The 14,006-nt window shown below is 35.7% G+C and overlaps 2 protein-coding genes across 2 annotated transcripts; both read right to left on the bottom strand.

Annotated features, from left to right (window-relative positions):
- Positions 1–1,116: 1,116 nt before the first annotated feature.
- LOC124535778 lies at positions 1,117–3,571 on the bottom strand. Its single transcript, XM_047112108.1, has 4 exons — positions 3,367–3,571; positions 2,375–2,533; positions 1,706–1,835; positions 1,117–1,364 (listed from the first exon to the last, which is right to left on the bottom strand). Exons 1-4 carry the CDS (start codon positions 3,559–3,561, stop codon positions 1,117–1,119), a joined length of 732 nt encoding a protein of 243 aa, XP_046968064.1. The 5' UTR covers positions 3,562–3,571.
- Positions 3,572–4,105: 534 nt separating this feature from the next.
- On the bottom strand, positions 4,106–13,932 carry LOC124535612 (signal recognition particle receptor subunit alpha homolog). The gene is made up of 10 exons (XM_047111881.1): positions 13,710–13,932; positions 13,295–13,547; positions 12,878–12,994; positions 11,141–11,273; positions 9,874–10,030; positions 8,955–9,084; positions 8,072–8,214; positions 7,278–7,433; positions 6,271–6,457; positions 4,106–5,427 (listed from the first exon to the last, which is right to left on the bottom strand). The coding sequence occupies exons 1-10, from the start codon at positions 13,824–13,826 to the stop codon at positions 4,997–4,999; spliced, it is 1,824 nt and encodes a 607-aa protein (XP_046967837.1). The 5' UTR covers positions 13,827–13,932; the 3' UTR covers positions 4,106–4,996.
- Between the last annotated feature and the right edge of the window lie 74 nt (positions 13,933–14,006).

Below are 14,006 nucleotides of genomic sequence, written 5' to 3'. Positions count from 1 at the left end.
TAATTACGTACTAATACGTTTTGCGTAATTAAAACATGTAGTTATCCCTTTTACTTATTGTTTTTATCAAGCTTTTTGATTTTAACGAAATGTGAATGAAAAATAAACTAAAATAAACGGTCCCCGGCGCGGCACACTTTTTTCTGTTGTTTAGTATGGATATAACATATCTGTTTATTAGAATATCATTGGTGGCTGTTATGTTTTGATTTAAATTTAGAAGTTAATTTGTTTTTTGAATACTGTTTCTGTTTTATTTTGTAATGTTAGCTATCATATTTTGATTTATACCTGTAATCGTTATTCAATAACAAATTACAATGAAAATGTGTGTTACCTTGTGACTATTTGATTTGGTCATATTATAAGCTCAATTTAAAATCAGTATTATATTCTGTGTCTCTCGATGTTAGTTCCTAATTCAAATATGTCAATGTCATTACTGATTAAGTTGTCAATTAAAAGCATACATAATATTTTGCATTGTTTCATTCAAAACATTTTCATTAATGTATTTCGATGTTTTAGTGAATGTGCCACTTTTTAGTCCAATCAAACAATAGACAATTCATTTTCCTGAAATTCGCATAGTGCACCATTATTAAAAAAAAAGATTTAAAAGGCCTCACCGACCAAACATGTGCGAATATATTTATTCAAGGTCAAACTTTTTTTTTTTACTTATTAGTATTTTTCTTGTAAACGGCTCTTCTAGACTCGGATCTTTTGACTCGTACAGCGAATTATTGCAAACCTTTTTTATCTATTTTGACTGTGTGCTATTTGACCAGAACCTCTCTTAAAGCGAACGTTTGGATTTTATTCGAAGACACTATTTCGGTGCATATTGGATATATGGATGATGCTAGTCATCAAACATTACTTGAATAAAGTTTATTTAGATTTGATTTGATTTGATGTTTTCTAGCAAACGTTTAAAAATAGAAGACATGTAAACTCAAATATCTACTCCACATTACAAGACTATAATAAATTATCCTCGTTATACTCCATAAAAGACAAAATGGTGGCGTATCAATTTCTTAAAATAAATAATGAAATAAATAAACACATATAATAATAGGTTTTAATAAATAATAACAATAATAATACAATTTATTCCTCTTTAGTGTGTTCATCGACAGTTTCCAACTTAACTTGTGCTTCTTCTTTCTTTGGTTCACTCTTTTCTTCGTTGATTTTCGGATTTGTTTCCGCGGGAACTTCTACATCCGTTGTCTCTACGTCAAGCGGGACCTTGGCGATAGAGTATAGAGTCACGTGACCATTTTTCTCAGAAGTACTCGTCTCCTTGATTTCAACTATTGCGCTTCTCACGAGTAAAATTACGTAGACATTGAACACTAAAAAAAAAATAATAAACATGTTTTATGATACTATTAATAATACAAAATCAAGTGCGTTAATTTCTCATGCCATTGCCACATTAATAATGACGACTATCATAAAAAAAACGTTAATGCACGAATAAATTATATAAAAATAAAATTCAAAGATATTCATAATAAAGAATAATAATTATAATTATTAATATTCAGTAACAGCCTGTAAATTCCCCACTGCTGGGCTAAGGCCTCTTCTTAATGGCAGAGGATTAAGGAGAGGGTTTTGGAAGATATTCCACCACGATGTTCCAATGCGGGTTGGTGGAATTCTACTCTTGAATTTTTCAAAAGTGACTTACCCATATTTCCAATAAGAACCAGTTTGGTCAACATCGACACAGCTGCTATGATCATGGAGTAGACCAGAACTGCGGTCACAATGGCGGCGATCATGAAGTATACATACGCGCGCAGGAGTATTATGTCGTTCTTGAAACAATCAATAACATCTTATTAGTGTTATTGTAATATGTAAAGTTTGTATATAATTCGTTTATACTAATTAATAAAGAAGGTAAACAATAATTGCCATGTACGAATTATTTTCTAATTTGAAAGAAGATTAACAATCCATAAATAAGAATGACACGTCAAATGGATGTTTCATCGCAATTATTTCTTACACCTTCGAAAATGAAATTTTATATACAAATTAGTTACAATGGTAGGCGTTCTGGCAAATAGTTCACCTTATAGTAAATGGTCACCATTGTCCATAGGTCCAACTTTAGGAACTGTAATCAGTAATCTGATATCCCTTGTGCTAACCGGTGCTAACTAACTAAAGGATAAGTAATACTGGCTCACTTATCCTTCAAACCGGCACACAAGAGCTCAGAAAATGTCTTGACGATAGATATATCATGAGTCTGTGGTACCGCTGTACTTGCACAAAGACGCATCGAGTATTGCGATATTTCAGCTCAGGAGACCAGCAGCACATTTGATATTAATATTTATTTACTTACGCGGTACATTCCAGACAGCAAAAGCACACTGAACGCTAACTCGCACGAATACGCCATAATCCCAATAGCCTTAGATGCATTGTCTTCTAAAAACATTTCTTGGACTTCCATTAAAGGGGGCGTGATTCCTCCATCAGCTGTTCCCACCAAAGATAAAACCTATGAATGGAAATTTGAATTACCATAGAAAAATGAAATAAATACCAATTAAGTAGTGCCAACTATGAACGGCGCCTTGACATATTTTGTAATATGAGAAGGTCGTTACATTAACATTGTTATAAATGAACCGCCTATTTATATTCCACTGCAGAGCTAAGTGCTCCTTTCGTTTTGAAGAGAAGGATTGGAGCTTACTTCATCATCGCCCTTTTTTTCTCGCTGGAAAAACGCTTTACGTGCTTCCCCCACGTGGTTGAAAGTGAGGGGGTGTGTGGGACTTCCCGGTTCCCTGGACGCCGTGTGCGCCCAGGTCCACCGGGTTTACCCACTAAAAAACCAGCGGTACCCTCTCCGTCTTTCGGCGGGCGCCACGGGATCGCTTACGCATGCTACCGTGACTACTTCATCTTCGCCCTGCACGGAAATTCGTGTGGCAGTTTTTTGACACACGCAATTGCCTCATGCTTTTCTTCACCGACCATTACGACATGGATTAAGTACATCTGAACCCGAACTTATCCATTAAGATTCATACACGAGTTGAGAAAATGAGTACCACTTGGTCGTTTCGACTTTTCTTTTGTCGTCATAATTATATCTAAATGATATTTAGTCAATTAATTTTAATATTAACTGAACTTAAATTTTAATACCAATCATATTAAAATAGATACTACAAATAAAATAATAAAGTTAGAAAAAAGAAAAACAAATTCTAAACCATTTAGCACTGGCAGTGTCTACCGAATATTGAAGACCGGTTGTCACACTCTACCTTAAGGTTTATGGAAATATATCCTTAGAGAGGCAGGAGAATAATCAAAACTTACCGCTACAAATAAATTGAAATATCCTATAACGAGCACGCCTACTCTTATGGGCGCTAAGCAACAGCATCTGTCTAATTTAAAGTTAATTATAGCGGATTTCGCGTACTCGTATGCCTTATCCATTGTAACGACACAACATTCGTCCACCACTGTTACCGTAAAATGTCCGAAAATAAACGCAAAAACATTCACCATAATTAGGAAACGCTTATTGAAAAGGTCAATTAAAAATTTATTGGGCGCCTGCTATAATAATTAAAGCGCGTTGTCCAGTACTAAATAAAAAATTCAGCAAGCTGTGGGTTAATAACTATTTACATTACGGTGACCTTATGCCTTAAGCTGTTTTTTTTTTAAATAAAGAATTTGTGAAACTTTTCTAATAATAATAAATTGAGAAGTATATATAAATATTAATAGTGGCAACAACACATACATTACACTGATGCAAAAAAAAGCACTTGTGTTATGGAAATTCAAAAGTAATGACTGTACCACAAACACCCAGACCCAAGACAACAGAAAACTAATTAACTCTTTCTGCATTGACTCGGTCGGGAATCGAAACCGGGACTTCGTGGCTCGTAGTGACGTACCAAAGAAAACCGGTGTACACACTACTCGATCAAAATTCTACTACTCTTCTAGACTTACGTTATTATTCGTAACATCAATATTTATATAATAATACTAACAGTATTTATTTTATTTAAGATTAGGGAAATAAAACACAAATATGTAAACTTCAAAATATTATAATATTTTCACGTTCTTTTCATACAACGACAAAAATGATGTGAAGTAATTAAAACATATCTTTATAAATCTTTTTTTTACACCAGTTCTTAACTACTTAAGACCGAAATTATACAACCTAAACCAAAAAAAATGTTGATTTTATTTTCAAAAAAAAAAAAATACCAGTAAAATACAACCTATGTACCAAATATATCAGAGGTATCATAATTTTAAGGGCAAACAACGAATTTATAAACGAATAACAAATGAAATAACATTTTACCTATTTTTTTTTTTATAAATGTGTTTCATTAAAATGAATAATAAGGCAGTGACATTTATAAAATTGCATTCGTTTTTTATTCGATATTGGGACAAGGCACTGAAAAATTAATCCTACGCATTTAAAATGTATATTTTCGCTAACCTTTGGGTCCGTTAAATTTTTACCAGCACCTTTATAGCGGAAGAAAAACTAAACAGCTAATAAAAATGGTAGAAATAGATAACTTTAGTTTTACAAGAACTAACGTAACAATAGAGAAAGATTAGTTTAAAAAAAAGGATATATAACATTATTTAAAGTTAATGAATTACTAAGAGAGTTGATAGGTTTTTTAAAACTAAGAATTCAGGTATTTTCAAATTATCTATTGTTCAACGAAATACATTTCTAAATAAAAACTATTTCACCCATTTGTCAATATAATTATTGTTAATATGTGATAATTGATATATTCAAAATTTATCTTGGCAACATTATAAATTCTAATTTATTTCATACAATATCATCAAATATCTCTCGAATTGATATTTTTGTGACAATTACATATTTCCATAAACGAAAATACTTTAAATTTCAATATTTAACATAAAAAAAATATGACCATAATTACTTCATAAGGGCATGAACTACGGCGTTTGCGTTTAACGCTTTCAAATCTGTATACGTTTGTCCCGTACCAACGAATACTATTGGCTGTCCGGTTATATACGTCATAGATATGGCCGCGCCCACTTTGTCATCAATGGTGTCGAACTTCGTGAGGACAATTCCGTCGATCACGTGAGGGTTGGATGAGGAGCTGTGGTCAGCGAGTGCTTGGTTGAACTTGACTAATTGGTCTACAGCCTCGTTGCCGACCAGGGCCTCTCCAACGAAAAGCACGAGGTCTGGTTCATTGACCTTGATGAGTTTGGCCAGGGCTCTCATGAGAGGTTCGTTGTCCTGCATGCGACCCGCCGTGTCGATTAGCACGACGTCTATTTTGGAGTCGGCTGCGTACTTGATCGCTTCCATTGCGATTCCCGCTGCGTCTTTGCCTGTTTTCATATAACTTATGTTAATTCTCAATTTCATTGTACTATATGGGTATTGTAAACTACTGCCAAATTACATTTAAATGTAACGTTACCTTTTCTATAGTGTATAAAAATATTTTGAGCGTAACACAGGAGTATATAATATAAATTGCATGAAATTTAATTTTAAAACAAAAATAAATGTATATTAATTTTAAAACAAAAATACCCACATAGAAATTATTTGACTCATTTTAGGTCAACTAAGTTAAGAAATATATATACGCAATAATCTGTCAAAAAATCAATTATCATTAATCGCTTCGTAGCTCAAGGCTAGATCACACGAATTGAAGGCGTGCGTGTGTGCGTGCGCGTGTATTTCGTAGCGTAGTAGGTCACACAAATTGAAGGCGTGCGTGTGTGCGTGCGCGTGTATTTCGTAGCGTAGTAGGTCACACAAATTGAAGGCGTGTGTGTGTGCGTGCGCGTGTATTTCGTAGCGTAGTAGGTCACACAAATTGAAGGCGTGCGTGTGTGCGTGCGCGTGTGTTTCGTAGCGTAGTAGGTCACACAAATTGAAGGCGTGTGTGTGTGCGTGCGCGTGTATTTCGTAGCGTAGTAGGTCACACAAATTGAAGGCGTGCGTGTGTGCGTGCGCGTGTGTTTCGTAGCGTAGTAGGTCACACAAATTGAAGGCGTGCGTGTGTGCGTGCGCGTGTGTTTCGTAGCGTAGTAGGTCACACAAATTGAAGGCGTGCGTGTGTGCGTGCGCGTGTGTTTCGTAGCGTAGTAGGTCACACAAATTGAAGGCGTGCATGCGTGCGTGCGTGCATGTGCGTGTGTGCGTGCGTGCGTGCTCACCGTAGCCCTTCTCGTAGAGGTGCACGGCGCCGGCGTGTAGCGCGTCGAGGCGGCGCACGTGCGTGCGTAGCTGCTCGACGGCGCCCGCGCGGAACGTGTCGCACGCCGCTATCAACACGGACAGCTTATTCTCGATCAGCCAGAAGCATATCTTGGCCAGGTTCGTGGACTTGCCGACGCCGTTTACCTGGCACACGACTTACTCTTAGCTCTTTCGATACCCTCTTCATTAATACTTAAAATATTTTTTATACAATAGAAATAAAAACAACCTGATATACAGCTAGCTATTAGCTTTTTCCATACCCTCTTCATTAATACTTAAAATATGTTTTATGGAATAGGAATAAAGATGGTCCAAATAGTGTTTATAGAGGCACTCCTGTATTTATAAAAATCATGTATATTTTGCTACTGAAATAGTTCTAACGTGACATTATAAATAAAACCGAAATTCAATAATTCTATTCGTCAAAATTTAAATCGTTAATAAATGATGATGATTCCTACAATAAAGGACCTTTACGAAATTTCCTACGATAAAATACTACCCGTGAGTCTACCCGTGACCACGAACGCTTAAAGTGCTCGAAACGTCGGGATGTCAAAAACAATTAATATATAGTACGACACAACTTAGATGTCGCATCGGCAAAATTCGTAAAACCGATCACATCCGAATTAAGTACGCTATCCCAAATTATCAATATTTATTTCTCACGCGAATATGATCTTTGCACAAACGTAATAACTTGCAATATCATATGACCCAATATATTCGTCAATTTGACGCGTCGATGTACATGCTCTTGCTTTCTCTGACGTGTGAATCTATAGCGACGAATAGCGTCGAATGGCGCGATAGGGAGCTATTTCTATTGGTCGTGTAAATCGGCAGTAATCGGTTTTATTTTCATTCCATTGCATTTTCCGATGCTACATCTAATTTGTGTCTTACTATACGCGATTCAAATCCGTTATATCTAGTTTAATTTCAATATATTTACCCCACAAAAGGCCATCACGTAGGGTCTTCCCTGCTGCTTTGCATGCAAGCAGTCCCGCAGGATGTCCACACGTCGCTTGGGGGACAGGATTTGAACCAGCGCCTCCGTAATCGTCGCCTTCACGGTGCGCGCCACGCTATCGAATGTACCGAGCACCTAGAAAGGACCATTTGTAATCTTGAACATTCGAACATAGTTTTCTTTCAAACGTTTACAACAACAGCCTGTAAATTCCCACTGCTGGGCTAAAGGCCTCCTCTCCCTTTGAGGAGAAGGTTTGGAACATATTCCACCACGCTGTTCCAATGCGGGTTGGTGGAATACACATGTGGCAGAATTTCTATGAAATTTGTCACATGCAGGTTTCCTCACGATGGCTTCAGGTTTCCTTCACCGCTGAGCACGAGATGAATTATAAAAACAAATTAAGCACATGAATCAGCGGTGCTTGCCCGGGTTTGAACCCGCAATCATCGGTTAAGATGCACGCGTTCTAACCACTGGGCCATCTCGACTCTTTTCAAAGTCATTTCAAACGTTTATGACTAGACAAATAATTTTCTCTTTAGACTCGGAAACAGTTATAAGAGGTACATCAATTGTTATAACTGCAGCGCTTATCAGATAAACTACCGAATGGGGCATTAAAATTTCAACATAAATAAATAAAATAATTCAAATTTCCTTTTGCTAATACAAAAAACATTATTCAATAATACTAACTTATAAATTGATTATATAAATTAATGTAAAATACTGAGTTATGTTAAGAAAAAATATATAATAATGTATACCTTTCCTTCAAGCTTGGCAGAGACAGAGTCACAGAGCTTGTTAGCGATGTCAGCGGCGACGTTCTTGCCTATGAGATGGTCGCGCATCTTGTCCAAAACCGGTCGCATGGTCTCCTCCGACAGGGCCTTTGAACCCACCAGACCTTTATTTGGAAATTGAATTGTTTCTATTAGTACTGTGCATATTAGGCGACCTGCCCACCTGTCTGATCTAGCGTATTTATATGGGAAGAGGAGGTATATGAGAGGGAAGGGTGTGGACGATAAGATACTACGCGAACCCAAATATTTTGGATAAAGGACAGGAAAAAAAAGAGGACATTAGGCAATCTATTCTCATTTATCAGTAACGCACTTCTTTATGGAGAAAAGAAATTGGGTAGTCTTGTAACAACAATATATATCTTCTTTGTATTGTACCCTTTAGGTCGGTAACAGGCAGTTTGCCAGGAGTTAGAGACAAACCTGTACTTCCGTGAAATTATTTAAATGTTCCGAAGATTCAAATCAAAATATACTCTATTTAAATAAGCTTTTACAAGCAATTTTGAATCGTTATTTAACAAACAATATTACGTGAAGCTACCACCGGTTTGGGATTTTAATTTTACCGAGAAGAACCGGCCACAAACTCAGGAGTCACTCTTTTTCAACAACAAAAATACAGCCAATGTTAGTTCAATACAATTATATATGTATGTAATATATCCTGCCTGGAAGTCAACAAGTATTAATTCCACGCTTTTTTATCGTCTGTATAACCTTGTATTGAATAATATGCCTTTTTTGACAATGTTTTTTTTACAAATGATTGAAATTTACGAAACGGCAAAGTTAAAAATGTCTGTGGAATTTATTAGAGAAACATCAATATATATCTTACCCTTGAATATACTAAACATGCCCCCACTCTTCTTAGGACTGGAATGTGTTTGCTCAACTTCGTCCTCGCTGCTGCTGTCATCAGACTCCACCTCAAGGTCGCGGATGGCGCCGGCCATTTGACCCAGCAACTAGTGATGTACACAAAGTTAAATTGTTTAACTTTGCCATTTGATTGCAAGTGGAACATAGTGGTGAGAGCCGAGCCCAGAATGCCCAGTGGTTCGAACGCGTGCATCTTCACCGATGATTGCGGGTTCAAACCCAGGCTAGCACCACTGAATATTCATGTGCTTAATTTGTGTTTATAATTCATCTAATCGGCGGTGAAGGAAAACATCGCGAGGAATTCTGCATGTGTCTAATTTCATAGAAACTCTGCCAAATGTGTACTCCACAAACCCACATTGGAACAACAACAACAACAAACAACAACAGCCTGTAAATTCCTACTGCTGGGCTAAAGGCCTCCTCTCCCTTAGAGGAGAAGGTTTGGAACATATTCCAACACGCTGTTCCAATGCGGGTTGGTGGAATACACATGTGGCAGAATTTCTATGAAATTTGTCACATGCAGGTTTCCTCACGATGTTTTCCTTCACCGCCGAGTACGAGATGAACTATGCAGACAAATTAAGCACATGAATCAGCGGCGCTTGCCTGGGTTTGAACCCGCAATTATCGGTTAAGATGCACGCGTTCTAACCACTGGGCCATCTCGACTCTTCATTCTCGACATTGGAACAGCGTGGTGGAATATGTTCCAAACCTTCTCCTCAAAGGGAGAGGAAGCCTTAGCCCAGCAGTGGGAAATTTACAGGCTGTTGTTGTATGTAATTGGAAGTGGTGTTTGGTAGTGTGGTGGTGGGGATGCGTAGTGTTGTGTGGTGACGCAATTTCGTAGTGGGAAGGGGGGTTACCTGCGTGTCTGGCGCGTGGTCGGCGTAGTCGGCGAGGGCGGCGTCCTTGTCGCTGCTGAAGTCGAGCGACGGCAGGTCGCGCGAGCCGCCGCCCAGTTCCCACACGCGCGGTTTCTTCACGCGCTCCTGAGTTGTCTTTGGACTCTTCGGGGATTTCCTGATGAGTCAATTCAAACTCTTTCGTACATTCTTTACTAATTGTTAATCATGGTCAACTTTAGACCCCCACCCCCATTTGTAACCCCCAGTTTCCGTTTATAGAACGTTTTTGGGCGATAGTATACGCATATATAATAAGATACCGGAAAATATAACCAATTTACCATTTTCAAAATTTAAAAATATTATTAAGACTAAATTAATAAATAAATCATACTATTCATTAAAAGAGTACTTATTAGAGAGAAACGCCTGGAGTTAGGCTCGGGTTCCATCATAGGACGCTAATTACTATCAATAACAGCATTGTAAATGTGTTTATTTGAAAAGAGCAACTATGCGAGTTTCTTGCCGTTTCTTCTCGCTAGAAGCTGCTTTCCGAAACGGTGGTAGTATTTGATTATTGACGATTCAAAAACGCTTCATTGTGAAGTTTACTTGAATAAAATTGATTTGATTTGATTTGATTTGATTTGATTAGAGGGTAAGCAGCCCCGAGGCAATTTCACGTATACATTTGAACAAAGTAATGTGCGTATAGTACGACACAAATTAGATTTAGCATCGGAAAATGCAATGGAATGAAAATAAAACCGATTACTGCCGATTAATAAGACCAATAGAAATAGCTCCCTATCGCGCCGTTCGACCCTATTCGTCGCTATAGATTCACGCGTCAGAGAAAGCAAATGCATGTAAATCGACGCGTCAAATTGACGAATATATTAGATCATATGACATTACAAGTTATTACGTTTGAGCAAAGATCATATTCGCGTGAGAAATAAATATTGATAATTTGGGATAGCGTACTTAATTCGGATGTGATCGGTATTACGAATTTTGCCGATGCGACACCTAAGTTGTGTCGTACTATACTTTTTTTTAAACAATATTTATTATTTAAAAATATAATCATTTTAATAATTCATATTAAATTCTCCCGTAAGGTAACATATGTCCATTGCATTACGTGTTTAAATTTATAGTATTACTTAAGTCAAGCACTATATTACGTCACGATTGTGTTCTTTTTATCTGAAGAGTTTTTACTATTTATATAACAAGTGAAGTAATAATAAACATAATAACCGATTCATGCACTTACTTGGTATCCTTCTTGGTCTTAGCGGATAGTTTCTGAGCGAGCTTTGCTCTGTTCGCGGCGATGACGTCATCATCGGCCTCTGGTGATTCCTCTACTTTGCCGTTAGGAATGCTCTTGTTTTCTACTATCTTAACTGTAATCAAGGATATTGAAACTTATCTTAGGAAAACTTTCACACACCACTAAGATTGATTTAATGGCCAGTAACTATTCCACAGTTGGAAAACCTTCAATTAAATTAGGGAATTTTAAATTAACATGGTTAGTTTACCATGTTTTTAATTTTTATCTGTTGGAGCTCGATATTTCGACATTATCTACGAATGTCTTGTTTTACGAGTCTCGTGGTAAATATCCCAATAAATCCTAATAAATGTAATAAATTAGGGAAAATCAATTATCAAGGATTAGGGTTTCTCAGAGTTTCAACAGTCATATGTATGTTTGCTAACAATATCTTCCCTTAATTACGAGATTATATTGAATTATGAACAACTAGCAACCTGACCCGGCTTCGCACTGGTAACATACTAATAATACATTATCAGTGTTTTTTTACTGTTTATAATGTCAATGTGTCAAAAACAAAAATATTCCTCTCGAATCACTCTCTAGATATATTAAAAAAACCTCATCTAAATCTGTTGCGTAATAAAAGATCTAAGCATACATAGGGACAGATAGCGATAATCGACTTCGTTTTATACTATGTTATAATAATAATGAAATGATTTACATAATCTTGTAAGAACCTATGCAATGTATCACTTCACTTATGTCAGTAAACTTGACCATACTCTGTATTCACGTTCCGTTATCACGTCGATTATTACCGTGACATTACATATGAAACTAAAATTTTCTATGGCTGTATGAAAAATTGAAAAGAATTAAACATAAATATAGTTAGGGTTATGGAGCACCACTACATCCTTGAAATATATGCCTTAATAGACCCTTAACCTACACAAGTGAAGCCGAGACAAATAGCTAATGGTCAATTAATTATTCAAAATATAATTGTACTTTTACATACAGCAAAGCTTTTTTGTTTCTGTTTTTAGCATTATGAAATATGTGTTATTTTTATGTGTTAATATCTATGTGAAAAATTATTGTTTTCTGTATAATTCAATGTAAAATATTAAATTGTTAGTTCCTTAAGTAGTATAAAGAAACATATAACATAATATTGAAAATAGTTAAGAATTTCTCTGGGCCATTAATAATGTCTTTTTTTTATAAATGCACAGATAATTAAAAAAAATACTGAAAACTTGTGAATGTTTATGACATTTTGTAATATGGTGCATACCATAGTGTATATAGCATTACATAAATCACTATTACTTTGCATATTTACATATTCACTATATTTTTTAAATATCTAATCTATCTAATCTATGTTCTAGTTTCAATTGGATATGTACATCTTGGAAAGGAAAATGTGTGTCGAGTCTGCTAGTTATTGATAAAGATAATCATTTGAAACATACAGAAGCCAAAGAACCATCATTGTTTATGTAAATTTTACTTGAAAAAGAATAACTAATAAGTTTCTTGGTGGTACTTCATTCTAAATCAGTTTTAAATTCAATTTAAAGTTATGAAATTCAAAGCAGCTTTACATAAATAATTACTGACATTATTACACAAATGTAATTAATTATTCATGTGCCAAAAATAGTAGTAGTCACATGAGTGGTGGGGTGAAAACTAGTAAGATAGATTATCTACCTGATTTTTTGCTCTTTTCTTCTCCTTTACGTTCTATCATAGATGCCACAGTCTTTTTTGACTTCTGCGAGTCTTCAAATGTCCTCATTTGCTTTGGAATCTTAGCTTGTGATTTAGCTGAAATATAAATTGCAATTATATAGTTAGTCATTTTAACTAAAAAAAGCTTTTACAATTGTGAATTTGTATTGTATGCATCAATGCAATAGCTTGTTACATCAAAAAATGAATGATTACATCAATCATTACTAAACATTAATGTCATTAATTATCATAATTAAAGTTATAGTACTTTGGAGAGTTAAACAGAGAAGTAATGAGAAGTCTCTATAAAAAATATGAACAATTTGAAAGTGTTTCTACACAAATGTTAGTTTATGCCTCTCTCAGTGTATTTAGTGGTTCGATAATACATACCCCAATGTTCACATTGCTTGAGGACATTATCAAAGGTGGTCTTAAAATCAAAGTCCATATTATGCCTGCCACCTTGCAATTCATTCTTGTACTTGTCTCTGAATTCTAGGTGTATGTCATTCAAAAATTTATCCACATAGGATAGTTGTAGTATGCGTTGATAGGCTACCACAAACACCAATTCAAACTCATTGTCGAGCTTATATTGCAAGCTCAAGGCATTATGATTAAACGTGTTGTTACCTGAACGTTCCTACAACATAAAATCGTTTTAATATTACCAATTAGCATCTGAATAAATAATGCTCAATTAATGTTACGCTTTATTGATTAAATAATTAATGAATACAGTAACTTGAACCTTGTTGAACGCAATATGAATGTGAACAAGGCTCCTGTTTGGCAATGGACTTACTTGTAAGATAACATTCCGTATAAGTGCATTCACAGACGGCGAAAAAATTTCACTCGTACTCTGAAAACACCACAATACAATCCCTCCTTTGCTGAAGATGCTAAATAAGTCCAACATTTTGTATAATTAAGTTAAAATTGATTCACAGTTACGATCCTAAGCAGCTGTTTCGTACTACGTGCTAAAAACTACGTTGCTCTATACTTCGTGTTTTTGACACTAAAATGACAACTCATTATGTTATGGCCATCAATGTCACAATAATAACGTTCATTAATGATTTTACTATGTATTTTG

The sequence above is a fragment of the Vanessa cardui genome, chromosome 15 (genome assembly GCF_905220365.1).
Source record: "Vanessa cardui chromosome 15, ilVanCard2.1, whole genome shotgun sequence".
Lineage (NCBI taxonomy): Eukaryota > Metazoa > Arthropoda > Insecta > Lepidoptera > Nymphalidae > Vanessa > Vanessa cardui.
Note: the sequence above shows the minus strand (reverse complement) of the source record. Positions and strands in the feature narration are given on the sequence as shown.

Bases quoted from the DNA above. Each gene is read 5' to 3' on its own strand.
- LOC124535778 (XM_047112108.1), bottom strand. From the start codon at position 3,561: ATGGTGAATGTTTTTGCGTTTATTTTCGGACATTTTACGGTAACAGTG. The intron at 2,534-3,366 runs GTAAGTTTTGAT...TTCCATTCATAG, and splicing joins ATTTCAATTTATTTGTAGCG to GTTTTATCTTTGGTGGGAAC. The intron at 1,836-2,374 runs GTAAGTAAATAA...GATTGTTTCAAG, and splicing joins TGCTGTCTGGAATGTACCGC to AACGACATAATACTCCTGCG.
- LOC124535612 (XM_047111881.1), bottom strand. From the start codon at position 13,826: ATGTTGGACTTATTTAGCATCTTCAGCAAAGGAGGGATTGTATTGTGG. The intron at 12,995-13,294 runs GTATGTATTATC...TTTATATTTCAG, and splicing joins CAAGCAATGTGAACATTGGG to CTAAATCACAAGCTAAGATT. The intron at 10,031-11,140 runs GTAAGTGCATGA...TTGACTCATCAG, and splicing joins AAGACCAAGAAGGATACCAA to GAAATCCCCGAAGAGTCCAA.